The sequence below is a fragment of the Urocitellus parryii genome, chromosome 3 (genome assembly GCF_045843805.1).
Source record: "Urocitellus parryii isolate mUroPar1 chromosome 3, mUroPar1.hap1, whole genome shotgun sequence".
Lineage (NCBI taxonomy): Eukaryota > Metazoa > Chordata > Mammalia > Rodentia > Sciuridae > Urocitellus > Urocitellus parryii.
Genome location: NC_135533.1, coordinates 14,854,893 through 14,878,338, shown reverse-complemented (window position 1 = coordinate 14,878,338; position 23,446 = coordinate 14,854,893). Strand labels below are relative to the sequence as shown.

At 36.3% G+C, this 23,446-nt stretch overlaps 1 protein-coding gene across 2 annotated transcripts in view; it reads left to right on the top strand.

Moving 5' to 3' along the window:
* Ubn2 (ubinuclein 2) overlaps positions 1-23,077 on the top strand; it is a 76,788-nt gene extending 53,711 nt beyond the window's left edge. Inside the window, exons 13-18 of one of the 2 annotated variants that reach the window (XM_026398555.2) lie at positions 1,704-1,746; positions 4,917-4,967; positions 6,049-7,596; positions 13,569-13,800; positions 14,231-14,320; positions 18,450-23,077. In XM_026398555.2, coding sequence (XP_026254340.1) covers positions 1,704-1,746; positions 4,917-4,967; positions 6,049-7,596; positions 13,569-13,800; positions 14,231-14,320; positions 18,450-18,499 — 2,014 coding nt within the window. In that variant the 3' untranslated portion in view covers positions 18,500-23,077. The remainder of the gene's footprint in view (positions 1-1,703; positions 1,747-4,916; positions 4,968-6,048; positions 7,597-13,568; positions 13,801-14,230; positions 14,321-18,449) is intronic. The other variant, XM_026398556.2, reaches the window with a different exon arrangement.
* The last annotated feature ends 369 nt before the right edge of the window (positions 23,078-23,446 follow it).

Here is a 23,446-nt window from a genome sequence, read left to right as displayed (position 1 = left end):
TGGTCCACCTATAACTAAAAATATATATATATTTTAAAAAAACTTAGAAATGGAACCACCATGAGATCCAGTTATCTCACTCCTTGGCATATATCCAAAGGATTTAAAATCAGCATATACTACAGTGACACAGCCACATCAATGTTTCTAGGAACACAATTCATAATAGCTAAGCTATGGAAGCAATGTAGATGCCCACTAACAGATGAATCCATAAAGAAATTGTGGCATATCAGTGGAATATTATTCAACCATATGGAAGATGTAAATTGATGGATCTGGATACTATCATGCTAAGTAAAATTTGTAAATCCCCCAAAAAAGAAATATGTGGATCTTAACACACACAAAGGTGGTTGGGGAGGGAAAGAAGTTGATTAGACAAATGGGAATGAAGGGAAGGAGTGGGTATAGGAATAGGAAAGGCTTTGGAATGAATCTGACATAACTTTCCTATGTACATATATAATTACATCACAGTGAATCTCTCTGTCGTGTACATCCACAAGACTGGACTCCCAATTAGAATAAGATATACTCCATGCTTGTATAAATATATCAAAATAGATTCGACTGTCATGTGTAACTAAAAAGAACTAAAACAAAAAAAAAAAGGAACACCCCTAAACAAAAAAACAAATACAAACTGACTCATGTTTTAATTCTAAAGGTGTTTATGTAGGTTCTCTCCCTCAGTTTTTGTTTTTGTATTTGTTTTAAGTTGAGTTCCAGGCTGTCCTGGGACTCCTGAGCTCAAATAATTCTCCTGCCTCAGCCTTCTGAGTAGCTAGAACTGCAAGCACACAGCACTGTGCCCACCATTTCCCTTCACTAGGTTAAAATAGCTTCATTATCATTGCTAGTTTTGTGTTTTGTTTGATTTTGTACAAGAAAGCAGGATTCTGTAAGATAAGTAAAAAGGAAGACTTTTGCTCTCATGGCCTTCACCAAAAAAACTTTGAAAATTACCATTGTCTTTATGAAACTAAAGATTCACAGTTTAAATCAAGATGTGTGTTAGTCTAATTGATGACATTTTACCGTAATGAAATAAAAACACTCAGATGGGATGAAGTATTTAAGTTTGTCACTCATTTAATTATTCAAAAACATTTGAGTTTTTTCTTCTGTGGAACCCATAAGATTGTTTTATAATTTTTAAACTTTTCATGCAGTTCCAAAGGTTCCATAGTATTTATCCTGCTCTTTTTTGTTGTTGTTTTTACATTTTTTATTTGAATGTTTACATTTAAAAAAATAACTTTATAGGAAAATGTAAGTTTTTTTTTTTTTTTAAGTAAAATGCAATTTACAGTTCCTTATCATGGTCCAATTTTAGTGTGAAGTTTCTTGAAGCTGTTTTCCTACGAATAACTGTAAATTCTTAGTAGTTCTTTGAAGTAAGTTTCCTAGGCAGCTTTGTTAAACTGTTTTAACTTATATTTTATATATTTATATTTGTTTCTTTAACTTTATCATCTACATTTCATATTTTACTAATTGGCATTTTCTTGTGTTTAATCTGAATTGGGAAAAGTGTTGCTGAATATTCTGATAGACCAAGTATTTATATTTTTTTTTAACTTCATCCAAAGAGCTTTCCAAATATTGGGAGAAATTTGCTTAATTATAAGATTCATATGTGTTCCTTTCCTAGAGAGTGATACAACTACTACTGAAAGGCCTCTGTTTTAATCTTTTAGGGCAAAGAAAAAGGTGATTCCTGCACCCAAACCCAAAGTAAAGGTGAGTATCATAGTCATAATTACTGAATGTTGGAATACATTTTTAAGATGTAAAATATGTATGGCGTTTAATGAAGATCATCAATGAAATAGCCTTTAGTTGTTTCTTTTCTCTCTTTTTTTTTTTTTTTTTGTAGATGGACACAATACCTTTATTTTAGTCATTTATTTGTGGTGCTAAGGAACCTCACATGGGCTAAGTAAGCACTCTACCACTGAGCTCCAATCCCAGCCTGGTTATTTTCAACTTTGTAAAAATCTTATAACCTTTGTATTTGGGAAAACAGATGACCATGTAGTAGTAGGAATTTACGTGTACTAATTAAATCGTAAAGCTTAACAATTCTTAGAAATACTGAATAAAATACTTCTTTTAAATATCTTTCAATTTGGATGTGGTAGCCCATGTCTGTCATCCAGTCAACTTGGAAGACTAAGGCAGGAAGATCGCGCATTTTAGAACAGCCAAAGAAACTTACTGAGACCCTGTTTCAAAATAAAAAATAAAAAGAGCTGGGATTGCGGCTCAGTGATAGAGTGCCCAATGATTCCCACCAAAAAAAAAAAAAAAAAAAGATGAGGTTGCAAATATATAAGAGAAATTCCGAAGTCAAAAGGAAAGGAGGAGCAGCTGGGCATAGTGGCATATGTCTATAATCCCAGCAACTCAGGAGGCTAAAGCAGTAGGATTGTAAATTTGAGGCTAGTCTCAGCATTTTAGCAAGACCTTATTAAAAGAAAAAAACAGGTTAGGAGTATAGCTCAGTGATTAAGCCTCAGGGGTTAATATCCAGTACCAAAAAACAAAAACAAACCAACAACAGCAGCAACAAAACCTACAGATAAGGAGCTGCTGCCGTTATCATCTATCCCTGAGATCTTGGTTGCCTTCTGAACTTCTACCTATCACCTATGGTTTCTTTCTGTTTCTTCTCAGAATATAGCAGATGGGGTTTTCTCAGGCTTGAACAGATCAGAAGTTAGAATGAGACCTGCCTAAAGCTGGGCCCTCAAGATAGCATCTTTAGGTTTTTTTTAAAAAAAAGAAAAAAAAATCAGAAGAAAAATTTACAATTAACAGAAATTAGAAACATTTTCTATCTTAGCTTGGATTCAAGAATGGGGGTAGGTGGAGTCTTTAAAAATTTTTCCTGGTTTAGGAGTTTGTTTTATATGACCCGCATAATCTGGGAAAACTCTAAGCTGACAGAATAGCTAAAATTATATGGTTAGTAATAACCCAGGGCAACTGGCAAAAGCAAAAATTCTCTCTGGTATAATGTGCTTTCATCCTAGGCCCTCAGAGGCTTACTTCTTGTAAATTATGTCAAACATGAGCGGAGGTGGCACTTCACCAGAGAGCATGAGCTGGGCTTTGGAGAGGCCCTGGTGCCGTCCCCAACACCACCAAAAAAAGCTTGGGAGGCTAAGGCAGGAGGATCAGGAGTTCAAAAGAGCCTCAGCAAAAGTGAAGCGCTAGGGGGTTGGGCTCTGTGGTAGAGCGCTTGCCTAGCATGTGTGAGGCCCTGGTTCAATCCCCAGCGCCACACAAAAAAACCATAAATAAACAAAATAAAGGTATCCATTTACAATTAAAAATATATTTTTTTAAATGAGTGCTAAGCAACTCAGTAAGACTCTGTCTCAAAATACAAAATAGGGCTGGGGATATGGTTCTGTGGTCGAGTATTCTTGCCTTCAATCCCCAGTACTGGCTCCACCCCACCCCACCCCCCAAAATACAGCCATTTGAAATTTAAATACCCTGGGTTTTCTATATATACTTTATCTCTGAATAGATGAGTTTATTTGTAAGGTGATGGCCAGACAGAAGGTCAGCCTGTGGCCTTAATAATGTTGATCTTATCTTTCTTTTAATTTCTTATGAGGAGGGCTGGGGTTGTGGCTCAGAGGTAGAGCACTCACCTACGATGCGTGGGGCACTGAGTTCGATCCTCAGAACCACATAAAAATAAAATAGAGATGTTGTGTCCACCTATAGCTGAAAAATAAATATTTTTTAAAAATTCTTTTTGGGGCTTAATAATGTTTAATGATTTTTAACCTAATTTCTTATTGTTTTGACACATACCTTTGTTTTATTAGAATACTAATCTTAATGCCCTATATAAAGGTTTGTTTAAATTTTGATAACATCAATTGAAATATTATTATGAAATAATAGGGTAAGAAACTGATCAGACTTCTAATAAAGATGTGTTAGAATAATATGAGGAAATTATTGGAGGGAGGGCTAATTGGTTTTGCTTTCTCTATGATGAAATTATTTTTTTCATTTTCCCGAAGTGAAAAGGCTATTGCTAGTTTAGATGTTTCCTACTGCACCCCTATCCCAGGGACTTCTTTTTCCCTGCAGCACTGGGGAAGGCACCAGGGCCTCACACATGCCAGGCGAGCACTTTACCTCTGAGCTACATCCCATCCCCTTCATACCTTTTTTAGTTATAAAGGTAATTTAAGGAAATACTTGCAGGAGAAAAAGTGTACCAGAAATTTCTTCTAAGAGGGGAAAACAAAAGTAAAAAACTTTCTGGTCCACATCTGCCTTCTCTTTTCTTATGGATCTTTCTTCCTTATTTCTTTCCATCCACCCTAACAATCCTTCATTTATTCAAAGTGGAATAACGTATGTTTTGACTCGGGCATCCTGAACACTTTTCTCTTGCCAATATAAGTCTACACAGTATTCTGTTAGTTAATGAGGTTTGATGTTTTTATAAAACTATTAATTTTTGAGGAGTTATTTAAAACAGTAAATTTTTACTGGTAACACATTAAATCTTATTCTGATACAAAATTCCCCCACCTCAATTCTATATTCTTTATAATGAGGGAATTTAGAACTGGGAAGATAGCTCAATGATAGAGCTAGCATTTGTGAGGCTCTAGATTCAGTCCCCAGCACCATAAGGGGGAAAAGAAGCAGCAGCAGCTAAAATGATGGAATTTTCACTAATCACTTAATTAGATGACTATCTTATGCACTTGACCCATTCACCTCAGCAGATACTTGTGATCTTGTGCAGCACTTCTGATAAGCAGTAAGGTTTTTAGTTGTGGGTCTTAGAATAAAAGTTTAGGGGAAAAAAAATGCTAAGGAAATTAGAGTATAACAGCATTCTTAACAGCTTACTTACTGTAATACCTTAGGAGGTGATAGGAAAGACCCTTCCTCTCCATTCTTTCCCCACTATGCTTAAGGTAAGTGCTATGGTTGTATTAATCACTAATACTTGTTATATACTCTGGGTTGGAGTTTGGGTTTGTTTCTTTTTAAGAAACTGAAGAGACTTTGAAATGACTTATGTAATAATTTAGTCTTATTATTAAGAAAGTTAATTTTTTGAGAAATTAGTATCCTCTTGGGCATTCAGAGTTATAACTTCTAATATACCCTTCTTTTCTTACTTTCTCTCTTTATTTTTATGTGGTGCTGAGAATCAAACCCAGTGCCTCACACATGCTAGGCAAGCGCTCTACCATTGAGCCACAACCCCAGCCCCATCCATATACCCTTATTTTCTTAGCATAGGTCTTTGCTCATAGTGGAACCCAGTAAATATATGTTGAAAAAATTACAACGTATAATCACTTGTACCAGATGACTAGAAAACATGATTTTAATATGCTCAAAAAATTCATCTTTTTTGTCAATTTGATGTGCCATTTTCCTTATGTACTGTCTGTGAATAGCTGTGGCAAAGGGTATAGAGTCAGAGGATCAGCATTCTTGCAAACCTTACTAGACAAGAAGAATAGTCTTGGACTGGGGATATAGCTCAGTTGGTAGAGTGCTTGCCTCACATGCACAAGACCCTGGGTTCAATCCCCAACACCACAAAAAAAAAAAAAAAAAGAAAAAAGAAAGAAGGGTCATGTCTTAATACAAAGGCACAGTTTTCTCCTGGAGAATAAAAAGAGAAAAATCTCTAAGCAGATGGATTTGGAGTAGGATTTGAAGATCTGATACAGATGGGCTATAGAAATTGAGCTCCTCAGTCACTGCTATGTATTAGTCTTTTGACCTCATTTTTAGCTGTTGTCTTAGAATGGCTGTCAAGGGTATGGCAGTGCAGTGTATTAGATACTTTGTCTAGTGAGGACAGCTCAGTCAGGAGCTCTGTTCTCTTGAAAATTATTTTTATTTTGGCAGTCTGTCAAGATTTTCCAATAGAAAAACTATTTTTAGTCATCATGATAGTTTCTTGGTCCTTTAAAAACTGACTTTCTAATTTTTTAAAAACTGTTTGTATTTTTTTCTATATAATGCTGCTTATGTTAGGAGTGTAGCCCAAAAAAGGACCAGAAAGCTCCTGCATCCTTGGTGGCTTCAGCCAGTGGTCCTTCCACAAGCTCCAGCACTTCTGTTGTTGCCTCAGCCAGCTCCAGCTCAACACCAGCCCAGGAAACCATCTGCCTCGACGACTCCCTAGACGAAGACCTTTCTTACCACTCACCTTCACTAGATCTTGTTTCTGAAGCTTTAGCTGTCATCAACAATGGGAATAAGGGCCCTACAGTTGGTCCAAGAATAAACATGCCAACTACAAAACCTCGTCCAGGACTGAGAGAAGAAAAATTAGCAAGTATCATGAGTAAGCTGCCACTGACTACTCCCAAAAAACTAGATTCTACTCAGACTGCACATTCATCGAGTCTTATTGCTGGCCACACTGTGCCAGTACCAAAGAAACCCCAGGATTTAGCTCATACTGGCATCTCTTCAGGCCTTATTGCTGGTTCTTCAATTCAGAACCCTAAAGTTTCCTTAGAACCTTTGCCAGCCAGGCTACTTCAGCAAGGACTACAAAGGTCAAGCCAGATTCATGCTTCTTCCTCTTCGCAGACTCATGTCTCCTCTTCCCAAGCCCAAGTTGCTGCCTCCTCTCATGCTCTGGGAACATCCGAGGCCCAAGAAGCTTCTTCGTTAACACAAGTAACAAAGGTGCACCAGCATTCAGCTGTCCAACAGAACTATGTGTCTCCATTACAAGCAACCATTAGTAAATCACATACCAACCCAGTGGTGAAATTAAGTAATAATCCCCAGCTTACCTGTTCATCCCCACTCATTAAGACTTCAGATAAGCCACTTATATACCGCCTTCCCTTATCTACGCCCTCGCCTGGAAATGGTTCTCAGGGGTCCCACCCCCTGGTTTCTAGGACAGCACCGAGCACCACTACCTCTAGTAACTATTTAGCCAAGGCTATGGTGTCACAGATTTCCACGCAGGGTTTCAAATCTCCTTTTTCAATGGCTGCATCCCCAAAACTTGCCGCATCTCCCAAACCTGCTACGTCTCCCAAACCCTTGCCCTCACCCAAGCCTTCTGCTTCACCCAAGCCCTCTCTTTCAGCTAAGCCTTCAGTATCGACTAAACTTATTTCTAAGTCCAACCCCACTCCCAAGCCTACTGTATCCCCAAGTTCTTCCAGTCCAAGTGCACTAGTAGCCCAGAGTTGCCACTCCACCAGTAACAACCCAGTTCATAAACAGCCCAGTGGAGTCAACATCAGCAGGCAGTCTCCCACCTTGAATTTATTGCCCTCTAATCGCACTTCAGGCCTTCCATCTACAAAAAATCTTCAGGCCCCTTCAAAACTAACAAACTCATCATCCACTGGAACTGTTGGGAAGAACAGCTTGAGTGGAATTGCAATGAATGTACCTGCCAGCAGAGGTAGCAACCTTAACTCAAGCGGAACTAATAGAACTAGTCTATCTGGGGGAACAGGAAGTGGAACACAGGGTGCTACTAAACCGTTGTCTACTCCACATAGACCATCTTCAGCCTCAGGGTCTTCAGTGGTAACAGCCAGTGTGCAGGTATGTATGTTCTGGATGTTCATCTGATAAAATTAGTCACTTTAATGAGTTTACTATAATATATATACACTGTTCATTATAGGCTGATTACAGCATGGCCATGGAATATTCCTGGTTTTGACAGCACAGTGATGGACACATATGTGAATAAGGTTTTTTTGGGAGGATGTGGATTTTTTTTCTAGCAAAGTATCATGTTTACCTTAACATTTGTTGACAAATACAACTGAAGTGCATATTTGGAACTCTATTTAAAAAGTTAAAAAGTAGTAGCTTATTAATTTAACATACATTCACTTGTCTCTTCCCTTTTCTTCTGAAATTTTTTAGTCAAATTTATTCGTTTGTATTATTTTTTATTTTTTTTAAGCATTTATCTTCTCGGGTTTTAAATTTTTACATTACTTTTATAGTAATTTATATGTAATTCTCTTCTGTCAAATGGTGTCAATAGTTCTTTTATGCCACATTTTCCCTGGTCATGAGTTTTAACTTAAACTCGCCTCTCAAATTAGCTGGAGTGCCTTACGCAGGAATCTGTGTGAAGGGTAGCACAGATGGCCCTTTACTGTAGCTTTTGCATACACATTCATTTTTCTGTGCTGTCACACTTTAGTGCATATGTGCTTCTTGGGTCATTAACTGTTTCATTCCAAAATTTTAAATATTGCTCCCCTGACCCTTGGTTAGTGTTAAGATTATAGAAAAGTTTAAAGCCATACTGATTTTTAAATTTCCTTTTATGAGTAATTTGTTTTCTCTGCCTAAATGCTAGTAAAAGTTTTCTCTTTTTTCCTTGAAATCCAAGTGTTGTTAGACTATGGCCAGGTTTGCTTAGTTTTCATTAATTTTGCACCTAAAATAGTAATTCCTCTTAATTTCAGACCTGGCTGATTTTTTTTTTTTTCAGTCCAAGATATTGGTTTCATTTATCCTAGGTTTTTTGAGAAGTCTTTATTATTCATACATTTCATTGCTGCATTCAATATCATTTTACTCTTCAAGAAAGTTTGTTTGACATAATATTCTGTTTCATAACCAGCTTTTTAAAAAATGTACCATGATGTGCAAGGTCTTAGGTTTTTAAAATATTCTTTGAAAACATTACTTTTATTGTTTTATGAAATTGTATTGTCTAAGAAATTACTCTGAAAACTTTGTTCTGCTTCCTATGTATGTGGACTAGGAATGTGTAACATAAGGATTTCTCTTTGCTATTTGTAGAGGTACCCTACTGTTCATTGCTATATAAGGGTTTATGTTCAATACTTATTTAATACCCAAGTTATCATGCTGTCCTTTAAGTAGATTTAGCATTGACTTCCAAAATTCTAATGTAGAACAAATTCAGTTGAATGGTACTTCAGTAATTGAAGTATTAACTGATGTTTTATCTGTATAATTTTACTTAAGTCAAAAATAAGAAATTAAAGCTGAGCAGGAGGTGGCAGGATCCTATAGTTCCAGCTACTTAGGAGCCTGAGGCAGAAGGATCACTTGAGTTCAGGAGTTCAAGGTCAGCATGGGTAACATTGTGAGATCCTGTCTCAAAAAAGAAGAGGTTTGTATGTAGCTCAGGGGTTGTTTAGTTGGCTATCATGCAAGGTCCTTGGTATGATCCCCAGCACTGCGAAAAAGAAAAAGAAAGGAAAAGAAATAATGACAACAAAATTGTTATTAGAGATTGCAAATTAAATTTTTAATTATAGGTAAAGACTGGGAATTATTCCTCATTGCTTTTGTGTTATCTTTGCTAAAAAGTTGACACTTTTTTAAAAAAATTAACTTTTAATTTGATCAAATGAATCAGTAGAATTCTCTCAAAAATGACATTTGCCTACTCCACAGCCTTCTTTTTAACATCACTTTTAAATATTTTTCTTCTACATATTTATTTCTAAATAACAGTAGTAATTAAAAAACTCTTAATTTTATCAATTTTAGTACTATAGTATCTTTTATCTTTTTATTATGAAAAATGAGACTCATAGTTCTCTTATACGTACCTGCCTTATTCTTCTCAAAGAATAATTACAATTTTTGGTTAAATTCTTGACTATGTGGGCTGGGGAGATAACTCAGTTGGTAGAGTGCTTGCCTCGCATGCACAAGGCCCTGTTGGGTTCAATCAAACAGCACCACACACACACAAAAAAATCTTCACTATGTAAATATTGTCTCTCTCGAGCTAAATATCATAATTGTGGTTTTATTTGCTTGCTTTATAAATTTTGGGGGGTGGTTCCTAGAGCTAAAAAAGAAAAATTTTTTTACTTGTTTCTTTTTCTTTGAGTATAAGTTTAAAACTTTCTTCATCCTTTGTCATCTGCAGAATCTATCCATTCTATATTTTCTCCAAAGAACTTCCTGTGTTTGATCATTTATTTCCAAAGAACCCAGATACTGTCTAACAAAGAATTGGTTTGCCAACAAGAAATCTGTATGCCAGAATTTGTGTTTCTGACAAGTAACTACTCCCTCCTTGTTTTCTTTGTTTCCCAAATGGCTTTATAATGTGGAGGATCCAATGTCCCTGCCTTCATATCTGATCTAATTTTTTTTCTCTTACTGCTTTGACTGAAGAAAGGTCATTTCTACCCTTTGTGAACCTAAGGTGGTTTTCTTATTGACATAGCATCCATTGAAGTCTCATCAGCTACCTTATAGCCTCCAGATCTGTCCTAGCACTTTATCCTGAAAGCAGACTTCCTGTGAAGTATTCACCTCCTGTCTGAAAGGCATCTGAAGCTATCTACTCATTTGCAGTGAAAATGACAGGCCCTTTAACAAAGGACATAAGTTAAAATCTTTCTGGGTTCAAGTTGCTACCTCTGCCTACTTTCTGTTTAACAGTGTTCCACCCAGAGATTTTCTGTTCTTTCTTGCTCTTCAATATACAGATTTTCTGTGAATCCTGTCATTGCTACTTTATAATTCCAAAACCCACTTATTCATTCAGTAAATGTTGATTGAGTATGTTCTATGTGCCAGGCACTCTTGTAGGTATTGAGGAACACTGTTCCTTTCTCATGGAGCATATATTTTAGATAGAAAGATGAGTTAAACACAGTTTTTTTAAAAAAACATAACAAGTACTGTGGAAAAAAAATAATAAAGCACCGATAAAGAGGTGCTAACAGAAAAAAGAATGAAGTAGCCTCTTTGAGGAGGTAGCATTTAAACTAAGGATCAAATGAACAGGAGCTAGTCTTGTAAAGTCCAGGTGATAAGGAATGGCAGTGTGAAGACATTAAGAGGGAAAAGAGCATGGGTTGAAGGCCTAGACTGTTGGGGGAAAGAGACCTCACTGTGTCATGGAGAACTTTGTCAGGGTGCACCACAGTAATACTTTTGGATTTTATTCTGTATGTAGCAGGAATGCTATTGGAGAGCAGTCTTAAACAAAGGAGTGGTGTGGTCTAATTTATGTTTTGAAAGATCACTGTAGGTACTGTAGAGAATAGGGGACAGATGCAAAATAGAACAAAAATACCAAAATAGAACACATGGTTTAAAAAGGTTTCATGCCCACCATAGGAAGAAAAAGGTTTCCCTTCTTATTTTCCCTGGTTATGGGTCATTGTCTGAACTGTTCACCTACTTCATGATGAATGTTAGCAGCAGACTCCTCGCTTCTGAAAGAGCTCCATCTTAGAGAAGTTGATGATTGCACACATAACATTTAAATTTTCTGGTGCTTCAGTTTAGATTTATAAACAAAGGTGGGTATGGAAATTCTTAGAAAGTATAAAGCGTTAGTTATGGCATGGGTTTTTTTTGGTTGTTGCTAATACTCAAGTTATTTAGTTTTGAACTTGCCTTAATTTATATTTTCCATCCATTTTAGTGCTTCAATTAGACTCCCCCAGAAAAAAATTTAAAAGGTTCTCCGTATTAGATTTAGTGTTTTTCACTGGGGGGGGGGGGTCACCAGTTGAGCACACAACCTTGGAGACTCTATATCATCCTTGTCATTGTCTTCTGTCATAAAATTATGATTAAAATGAAGAAACGACTTGCTAATTTTTAAATGCTTTTGTCCTAGTCATTTTAAGACATTATTAACTCTAACTTGGTAATTTTTTTCTTAAATGCACCTCTTTGTATCGTAGTTGGCACAGTAGAGGAAAAAACTGGCAAATTTAAAAAGCTATCAAGTCCAAGTGTAAACTGATGAAGATGTGTACTAAAATGAGAAGTGGTTCTGGTAAAAAAGAAAGAATGGGTTTGTTGACTATGAGCTTATCTCATCCTTCATTTTATGAGGCCTGAAAAATAAGGTTCCCAGCCTCAGTGGCTAGAAAGGAGCAGACTTTCCAGCTAGCAGGAGGTGGGGCTGACTGGAGAAGGAGATTCCAGTTCGGGACACATCAGGTCAGTGAGTTTCAGATGCACCAGTGTGACCTTTCACCAAACTCGCATATACACAGGATTAGAGTTGAAACAAGAAGCCACAAATGTCAACAATAGCAAAGGAGATGAGAGAAGGGGAGGAAATAAAAGAACAAGTTCAATAACCAAAGTAAAAGACTTCTAAAGAACATTCTTCACATTTTGTCTAGCAGTGGCATGAACTCTTTAAGTGTACAAATCCATGCAGTGTTCCATACACATACAGAAAAATTGTGTATATTTTCCTTATAGTTGACTAAGTAATAATACCACCACTTTTTATTAGAATGGGGTTTGGGGTAGAAATAACATCCAAAATAAAACTGATAATAGCTAACATTTATTATTGACTAAAAAAATTTAAAGAATTCCATTTTCTTGACCGCATTTATAACTATAAAGTTTTTAACTGTATATATTTTGTATTTTTAACTGTATATATTTTGTAAAATAAGTATATATTTTGTAAAATAAGGCTGCAAAAGAAAACTCAGTGGCACAAACTTGATAGTATCAAATATTTGTTGATAATTACATATAGAAAAGAAAAAAAGTCAAAATGGGAAAAATCATTTAATTGCAGCATACAAAATTCCTGAAAGAATTAAATTAGCTTAAGGGGTATATTTATGTAGTTTTCCATGAAAGCTCATCAGTGTTAGCATATTTCTGATCTAAATGCCTTTATTCACAAACAGCACCTCAAAGATCAGGTGGAGGAGCATGAAAACACTAGTTTACCTTTTACCTTAGGGAGTCTTTTCAGAGGGTAAGGAGAAACTAGATGTGGAAAAGAAAGCTGTGAGTTCAGCAAGTTTTATAATAAAAGAAAGACAAATAAATTAGATTGTTACTAGGAGTTGGAGAAGAGTCAAGAATAACTGTGACTGTAAATATGAATTAGAGGTCTGTATATAAGAAGCAGAGGAAACATGGAAAAAATGTGATACTGGAGATTTCTATAAGAAAGCTCTGCAAGGTGGGATTTGTAGCACAGGCCAGGTGGTTGTCAGTTACCCATGGGGAAGGGCAAGTAAGGCTAAAGATGAGGAAGAACATCCAGGTGACTTCATCTCTTTATAGGGGTTATTGTGGAAGTCAAGACTATAGATTAGGGGCTGGCAAGAGCAGCGGTTGCACAGATTGTGCCAGGAGAGATGGTGACAAGCCAGAAGATGAGTTTTTTTAGTAGTGTTAAGGATTGAACCATGTGAAATTGCATGGAATTATTTCTATACTGATTCATGTCTGTGGGCCTGGAGCAAAAGTGAAGAAGTGGAAATGTAAGGGTAGAAGTTAGATTAGGAGAGTGAATCATGTTGACCAGTTAAGAGGGGGTCTAAAGTGGTGAATAGCTGAATTTCTGTAAAGAAATTCTAAATGTAATTTGCAGATTTTCAAAATCAATATTGGTAGCTCTTTAAAATATAATTTTCACCTCAGTCTTAATTTTCTCTCACAGAGTTTATTAGAACAGATACAAGACACAGTCTTGCATCCATGAGGCTATTAAATACAATAAATCAATTTAGGTTGACTGCTCTATTTCTTATCTATTTTGACCCCTGGTTTCTGCACAGTCCACAGCAGGAGCATCATTATTGGCTAATGCCTCACCTCTGACTCTCATGACATCACCTTTGTCTGTAACAAATCAAAATGTGACTCCTTTTGGGATGCTGGGTGGCCTTGTTCCAGTGACCATGCCCTTCCAGTTTCCCTTGGAGCTACTTGGCTTTGGAACGGACACAGCTGGAGTGACAGCCACCTCAGGATCTACCTCAGCCGCTTTCCACCATAGCCTCACTCAGAGTAAGTGGGGCCTTTCTTTTCCTTGGCTGTCTAGTGTGAGAGAACAGGGAGCCTCAGTCATTGATTCTGACTGAGAGCAGTCCAGTTGGAATTCTGGGAGAATATAGGTTTTTTAAAAAAGAAGCATAGTTGATTTCATCTAGAAGTCAACTTACTGGACTCTGGGAATTTATTTACAGTTTTAGAATGTACTAATGAACCTTCTATACTGCACTTCTAAGTGAAATTATAAAAGGAAGTCAAATTTGTTCGGTTTTTGCATATACTTAACTGCATTTACATATGTAAACTTTAAAAAAATATATATATTCTAGTTTTAGAAGGCCTTTGAATTCGGGGCTTTAGATAAATTGAACTATTTTTAGGTTCGATTTTAAGAAAGCTTAAATCTTTGTTGAAAGATCACTGACAAATTCTGTTTTCTTCTCAGATTTACTAAAGGGTTTACAGCCAGGAGCTCAGCATACAGCAACACTTTCCCATTCACCTCTGCCTACACATTTACAGCAAACATTTAATGGTAAGAAAATGACCTATTTCTTCATCTCTCTATTATTTATATAGGTTTATAGATACAGATTATACTTTTCTGAAAACAATGTAAATGGAATGATAAAAGTTGGGAAAAATTTAATACCTGCTCATTGGCAACAAACTCACTTTAAAAGAAAGAAAATAGGTAGATGAGATCTTTTGTTATGAAAAGAGCCTTTTTGAAAGTATTTATTATATGGAAATGATAGCTAAGAAGATTCTTAAAAATAGTTAACAGAAGTCATTGCAAAATTATGGTAGTTTATATTTGTCAAAAGCTCACTAAATGCCATTTAGTCTTGTGTCTGTTTAATGTGATTAGTTATTTAATCTTCAGTACAAGCTCATGAATGATAAATAATGATCCCCATTTTACAGATCAGAAAATAATCAGAGATAAGCAACTTGCCCAAGGTAACACACCAGTAAGTGGTCTGAGATACAAATCCAGAAAGCCTATGTTCTTTTTCTGTTTTTTTTTTTTTTTTAAATAGTGTTAAAGATTGAACCCAGCACCTCATACATACAAATCACACACTCTACCACTGAGCTACACTCTCATCCAGGTTGTATTCTTCTTAACCATTAGACTTTCCTGCATCTTAGCACTGATTAAATTAATGTGGTTCATGCTATGCTTTATATACTTGCTTGCTGCCCTGCTAGCCCACTCTGAAATCCAATGTTGGATATTGGCCCTGTTTATAAAACATTGGCCTCCAGATTCTTTGTTTTTGGTTTGGTTTGGTTGGGGGGGGGGGGCAGATGTTGTTTTGTTTTGGTACCAGGGATTGAACCCAGGGGCATTCAACCACTGAAACATATTCCCAGCCTGTTTTTATTTTTAAATAAGCCCCCCCCCCGCCCTAAGTTTTTTCAGGGCCTCACTAAATTGCTGAGGCTGGCCTTGAACTTGGAATCCTGAGATTACAGGCATGTGTCACCAGGCCCAGATTCTTGCTCATACCAGTAGGTGATCTCAGTGGACACCTAAAATACAATTCTGGAGGCCATTTTTAGGATCTTCTAAGGAGAAATAACTATTTATCCACCTTCTTTAACTTTGGAAATTGAGAAGAACCTCGCTATTCTTTGCGTTAAAAGTGATCTTTGAACCAGTTTACCATTGACCACAGTGCAGAAATGGGAGCTACATAACAACCTTGAAGCAATAAATTGCCGTTAATCCTCTAAAAGACCAAAGGCAGGGGCTGGGGTTGTGGCTCAGAGGAAAAGCGCTCGCCTAGCACACGTGAGGCATTGGGTTCGATCCTCAGCACCGCATTAAAAACTAATTAAAGGTTTGTGTCCACCTACAACTAAAGAATATATGATTTAAAAAAAAAAAAAAAAAAGACCAAAGACAGATGGAAGGAGCTCTGATGTACTATTGACAGTTTGGTGCTGTATATTTCAAAAATCTAGAAGAAAGAATTTTGAGGGTTTTCACTATCAAAAATTTATTTTAAAAAAAGTTAAACCAGATTTGAGCATTACACTGAATATATGTACGAAACCTTCCATGCTATCCCATTAATGTGTACATCTTTTGTGGTTTTGTATATCAGTTAAAAATAAAAAATAACTGATCACAGTGGCACACATCTATAATCCCAACGAAATAGGAGACTGAGGCAGGAGGATCACAAGTTTGAGATTGGCCTTGGCAACTTAGACCCTGTCTCAAAATAAAATTTTTTAAAAAGGACTGGGGGTTTAGCTCAGTGGTGAACCACCCCTGGATTCAAGCCACAGTACCAAATAAATATTAATAAATAAATAAGACCAGGCTCATCCAGTTGTACAAAATGGGCAATATAAAGTAGTAACAAATGTCAGCACTCCTGATCTTGCCGAACTTGATTAGGCTTACATTCATAAGGATGATTGCTCTGTGACTGAACTGGATCCTCCCGGACTGTGGACATCTGCTTAGTGTCATGATTCAGATGGGGACCATCTGCCTGCTCCTGGGGCAGATTGGCATGAGTGTGACCATCTGTGAGGAATTATACAAACTGGATTTTTGTGACTCAAGAAGACCTCACTGTTCAGCTCTTTGTGAGTCATCTTATTGTCTGCTCAATACCACCATTCCAGAACCAGAAGGAGATATGACTATCCATATCTTCCAAATAATTGAAGTTAAAAAGTTTAAAATTTTTCATTTAAAAACACTTTTTACCATAAAAAATTGAACTTGGGAATCGGACTTGAGCGGGCTGGGAATATAGCTCAGTTGGTATAGTGTTTGCCTAGCATGCACAAGACCTTTGGTTCAATCCCCAGCACCATCAAAAAAAAAAAAAAAAAAAAAAGGATCAGCCTTGGGTTTTTAATTCCAGAACCACCAATTGTAGCAGGATTCTTGTTTGCCCATCATTTCTCTTGCTTATAAATTGAGGACAAAAAGATGTTTTAAATAGACTTCTTTTAGGACTCTAATAAAAATAACTGATTAAAGCTTCTAGCATGATACTTGGTACATAGTAAGAACCCAATTAATGTTAATTCTCTTGTTTGAAACAATAGATCAGTAAGTTTTTTCTGTAAAGGACTTTGTAGGCATATGTTGTTTGTTGCCACTACTCAACCTTACCATTACAGGACAAAAACAACCATAGTCAATATGTAAACAAAGTTTGACAGGGTTCCAACAAAACTTTATTTACAAAAACAGGAGATAGGCCAGGTAAAGAATTTCACAGCCTAAGCCTGGTTCAGTGACATACTCCTATGATTCTAGCTACTAGGACGCTGAGGCAGGTGGATTGCAAGTTTAAGGCCTGTCAGTGCAACTTAGCAAGACCCTATCTCAAAATGAAACAAAAAGGGCTGGGGATATAGCTCAGTGGTAGAGTGCTTTCCTAGCATGTGGAGTGAGGTCTTGGGTTCAATCCTCATTACAGGAGGAAAACCAAAAAATTCAGTCCAGTTAAATCTGAGTATTTTAATTTGCTCAGTTTAAAATTTCTTTGGGCAAAATGTCATTTATTAAACTGCTGTACCATTTTATGAATTTAATTATACCACAGATCAAACCATTTCTCTCTACAAATGTAAATATATCCTATTATAAATGAGAAAAACTTAGGTGTTATCACCAAAGTCATTTTAATAGTATTCTATTAATACAGCTTTTGAAATAGATATGTATTTTATTGATACAGCTTTTCTTCAAGAGAGGCAATTTTTTTGGTTTTATGTTTTTCCAAAGTAATGTAGATATCACATGAGTGGGCCTGGCCATGTAACATTGATGGCCTCTTCCAGCCTTAAGATTCTGTTATTGTGCTGTAATAATTTGTTCCTTTTCACCTGTGTGTTTCTAACATTCATGCCTCTTCCCTGAAGTAAAGCTTTCCTTCCCCTGTCTTTTTCTCTCAGGCCTGGGTTGTCTTGGGGCCTTCGTTTTCCTTGCCTAAGGCTTTAACCTGTTAGAGACTTTCTCTATATTCCGTTGGCTCTCCGGGTCATTGGGTCCTACTCTTGCCCAGGTATCCCCTTTTTCTATCCTCTCCCAGCATTTGTAGGTAATTTAGCTAAGATTTAAATAATCAACATTTTCCCCATAAACAGTAAAACAATAGAATGTAGAAATAGAAACCGTTGTTCCCAGTAGCAGACTAGGTTTCCAGTAACCTAGACTTTTGCTAGGTTAGGACCAAAACAGAAATACAGCTGAATTTTTCACTACCAATGTGCTGCATTCGTTTACGTAGTGGGAATTAATTATCAAATACTGTGTCATTGGGGTTGGGGTTGTGGCTCAGTGGTAGAGCACTTACCTAGCACATGTGAAGCACTGGGTTTGATCCTCAGCACCACATAAAAATAAATAAATAAACAAAGATATTGTGTCTGTCTCCAACTAAAAATTTTCTCAAAGGGATCAAAAGATGTGGTAGAAGGTGGAAATATTTTCATTCCTTTATACTCCTCCCAGCATCGGACATAATCAGCCACTATAGTGCTTTACACCATGTGAAATATTAAAGGTTATCTTTTGAGAGAGATCATCCACATAAAAATTTTAAAGTCTTTTTTGTTCTGTTTCTCTTATTTGCTTTTTACAACATGCCAAACTATACTAGTTTAACATCTCTTTTTCTCAGATGGAGGCCAAAGTAAAGGGGACACTAAGTTACCACGGAAATCTCAGTGACTTCTCAGCAAGCAGAGAGATGAGACGTGTAGCTGGCTGACGGGATCTACCTGATGGGAAAGTCCTTATGTGGTCACAGGGCTGCTGTTTCTGTCGATGTTTACATTCTCGTCCCAAGCACTGTGGTGAGGAGGAAAAGGAAAGAAAACATTACTTGAGCAAAGCCAGGTGCAGGAGGAAGAAATGCTTTTGTGCAAAGTTAGTGACCTTTGGTCTCTGCTAAAGAAAGACAAAGTTACCATGTTACCTGACTTGAAAGAGACTCAGCTGTCAAACCCACAGAAGTACAAATTATTTTTTCCCTGGGGGAGGAAGGAGGAAGTTGAGAGGATTTGGGTAAACACCATCCATCCTGGGGGTTGGCTCTGAACACTTGTAGACATAATTGAATAATAAAAGCAATAGATCTGGAATTAGGCTAGTTTGTCAGGAGTAATAATCATGCCTGTTTAAGTGGACATTTAGCAAATTTGCAACAAAATAATTGGGTGACCCTATGTCTGATATAAACCCTAGCTGAAGAAATACTGTACCCTCAAACATCCTGAGCAAACTTGAATCTTCTCCAGTATGTAGCAACTCCCCATGTAAATCAGTGGACTGAAGATGCTTCAGGAAAATTATTTTAGCACAGTTATGTATATTACTAAATCATTTAGATTTTTAAAAGTCAAGAAATTGAGCCTGTTGCTCTTAACAGACAAAAACCTACATGTCCCCTTTTTGTGAAAGGGTCAATTTCATCTTCCACTCAGAAGTAGGTACTTAACTCTTTTCTTCAGGTGATTTATGTATCTAGTTTTGACTGGTTCATTTTTATTTCTAGTCTTGATGTTAAAATGTGACTCAGTTTCACTTGAGTAATGGAAATCTTTATTATAGGGCTGCTGCTTTCCTCATCTTCATTCACCCTTGCAGGCCCTACCAACAAGAACTGTAAATTCCCCCAAGTTCACCTCACAACTTCCCTCTCTCTTCCTTCAGCTAGGGGTTCTTCAGGTGATTGTTGGCTGTTGATACAAACAGGTGGCAGTGAGTACTACCTGTGTTTCCTCACTGGTCATCCAAATAGCACATAAATAGTTGTTTGGTTTTTTAATTTTTAGGGAGAGGAATTGCATTAGGCTCATTATGTACAAGGGAGTATCTTTTTTATAACAATCACAATGTGGTTTAACTCGATTTATCCAATGTTGTGAAATTGTTTCAAGCATTTGGAGTTTTAAAAGCTTTACTGATATTTCTCAGTGTTGATAGCAAGTAAGCCTACAAAGAAGACTTCTTAGTTATTATAGCTTCTTTAACTAAGCAAATAGCATAGCTAACAAAGGATGTGAAGGGAAAAATTTATAGTTCTCTTTGCATACATTTTATTTTGCCTCCTCATCATTCTGTTATCTCTTGAGTTTTAAACTTATGAGTATTTTCAAACTATACCCAAGAATGGTTAAGCTCTGCATGGTGTAACCTTGGTCAGTTTATGGCAGACTAACCAAAAAATCAGCACTAGATTGGTGATAGCAAGCTTTTTTCCATGTTTCCATTACCCTGTACCACTAAGTTTATTCAAATAAGAGTATTAATGAGGCCCTTTTTTTCCTTAAGTAAACAGAAGTCCCAAATAGCCTACAGGACTATAAATAATCACAGATCTGTTCTGATCTACATGCCTATATTTTGACTTCAAAGTCACATTGGCTTGTTTTATAGCAAAGGGGTTAATAAATAACTGAAAACTTCAGTTCTGAGAACTTGTTACAATAAGGAGAAATGATTATTTCAAAGGAATCATTGATATAATATTTCACCTCTTCAGAATTTAGTTTACCAATAAAACAAATGTGGATGAATCCTGATAGATATTTTGGAGGGATACTGGGATGTTGTAAAGAGGTTTGATTTGAATTCAGTAAGTTTGATTAAGATTTATTTGGTTTTTTAATTAGGGAAGCTTACTAGACTCATGATTATTCCATTGTAACAGACCTCTTGCTTTTGCCTTTGCTCATATTCCTGGGTACCGTGATGAGTTTTCCTTCCAGAAGGGAGCTTTACTTTACTTTGTCTGCCAGGAAAGAAGTTAGAGAGTATATTAACCTTGCCTTCCTGCCAATAGCTGTATATGGCGTTCACATGTGTATGTGTGTGCACATATACACATGTATCTTCTTATGAATTGCTGGTATAAGTCAAAGAATAATAATTGTAATTTCTTAAATCCACCAATTCTGAATCATGCTATATGAAGATCCTTGAGGACTCTGCCTTCATTAGAAAACATCAGGATTAATTCTCTCCTGTGTCATTTTATGCTAACCAGTCAAATACCTGAAGGCCCTTGGCTCTGAGAATATGATATAGAGATTATGTTCTATTCTCTTCAGTCTTAAATCCTTGACAACTATGTCAGATCTCCACCTCAGCAACACCCTTCCCCGTTTTACTGATCAATTTTTATTCGTTTCAATCAAGACCCCTCTTTTATGTTGTACAAATGGGTCAAAATCCTTGTCTTTCTCCATAAAGTAAGATCAGAGATTTCTGCATGTAAATACAAACATTTCTTTTCTAGATCCTAACATTGAAAATGGTGTCCAAGCTTCATGGTCACCTGTCTTTACAGTTTTTATTACTAAAAAACAAACATATAAATTGGTTATTTTTTAACAGAGACTTGTGACTCATACTGTATTTTTGCACTTAAAATCAAATTATGTTATTTTTTAAAATGGTGAATGATTGGAAAGGTTATCTATAGAACAATGTGTATTTCTAAAGAGCATTAGCAACATCCACATGCAAAAGTAATCAGCACACTTAATTATATCCCACTCAGCGGGATTCTTGATTCAGGAAGATTAAGCTGTTTGTTTCCAACTGTCTTATGTTTGAAATTGCCTTCACTGATATATAAGCTGTTACTGTACATACTAGGTAATCCTCAGTATTCACAAGCAATAACGGTCAGCAGAGCTGTCCTCAGAGATAGCAATGCTGGGCCTCAGTTGGAGACTGTTTGGGAGCAAAGTGTCAAGCTCATTCAGAGCCTCCAAAGTAAATGCAAGCAATAATTTCCATTATAAGTTAATTATAATTTTTCTCATATGCTTCTGATATCAGAGGTTTAGAAATCATGATTTCAAAATATCCTGAAGAAAAGGTTTTGGGAAAAGAAGTGAGGTTGAACTGTAGCCACAAAATCCTGATATCTTAAAGAAATCAAGAGGATTGCGCTAGTAAATTCTTGTATGCCCACCACCCCTTTGATGGATGTTGTTAGCCCAAATTACATTATTTTGTATCATAGACACTGAATCGGGTTTATTGGATTTCCGACATAAGGGGAAGAACCGGGCACAGAAAAGTTTTTTAATACTGTGGGTTTGACACCTGTTTGAAAACAACTTATTGGAACTGATTTTTAACCCAGGATATTTGTTTCCCAAAGCAGATCTAAATTGTTTACTACCCAGGGATGGAAAGGGCAGGCACCTCTAGTCTCTCTCCTCTGGTTGCCCTCTCCCATACTCCTTTCCACCTCTACTTGGTTTAAGACATTTTCTGAAATGAAAATTCTACTGTTATTCAAACTGCCATTGATATTGAGAACTCTGTGTCCTTTGGGATCACCTCTCAAACTCCAGTTATCTATCATATTTGCTGCTACCTTTGTAAAATGAACTTGTATTTGGATGACTTTAATTTACACTTCTTTATTTCTAGGAGTTTTGTCATATAATTTGACCCATGTGTAGAATTAGGATACTTTATTTTAGGAGTGTACCATAAAAAAGCACACTGGTCCCTATATTGTTTTTATCATTTTTGTTTTGAATTTGCTTGCTTCATTTGTTGGCTTTTGTTTTGTTTTTCAAGTTGAAAAAAGAAGAAAGAGAAAAATCTTATAATCAGGCCAAACTTGAGAACTTTCCCTGTGCTTCAGCACTATGATTTCTGCTGACCTAATGTTCTCAGAAGGGGCACTTTTACTTTCTATTTTGCATGTATGATTTTTTTGTTGTTGTTGTTTTTGCTTTGTGGGGGGTGCTTTCAGTTTTGTAAAAATGAAGCAGAAGAAAAGTGCAGTAGTAGATAAATGACTGATCACAAACATGTTATGCAATTTTATTTTATAAAATTTTAAGGGAAAAGTTTAACTCTTTGTAAATAATTTCTTAGCTCTGATAAATGCTTATATTACTCCTCTAAAACATGCTCAATTCAGGCCTTTGTCTTTGTTAAGTGCCTTTTTGTTTTTTTCCTTTATTTTTTCCCCTCTTTCGAAAGTGTTCTCAGATCTCCTAAAGTGCAGACTGATAAGTCAGGGGATTCAGGAGGAAGAATGTCAAACTTGCCAATGTCACGTCATGCTGTAATGTTCTTCCTTTTCTTTATGTGTATATGGCTATATTGAAAGATACGTATAGGCTTACAGATAAAACTAGTGGCTGCTGTATCATTGCATCCTCTCTGAACACTCCCCTTTCAACATTTGCAAAACTTCTGTTTATTCTGTTGCTTTTAGTCGAGTTGATTAAATAGGTGGATTGGGAAATTGTCTTTTCACAAGATGCTATCTTCCCCCTTTAAATATCTGTTTGTAGATGTAACAGATATATATATATATATATATATATATATATATATATATACACATATATATATGAATATATAGTTTTACGAGTAAAATAAATTTAGCAGATTCGTTGACTATTCCTGGATATAACCTACTGCTCCATGCGTTCAAACTTGGCATATGTAATATAGGAGAAAGCATTGGACTAACAAGAGTCTCTTGTGGATTGAATTGATTAAGTGCACTGTGGCAGGCAAGACTCAAAACTTGTAGGGCTAGAGTTGGAACTGTGTGATGCTATCTGAATACATTTTGAAGGAAGTTTGCAACTGTGTCAATATTAAAAATGTATCATATTTTCTTCTGGAGAA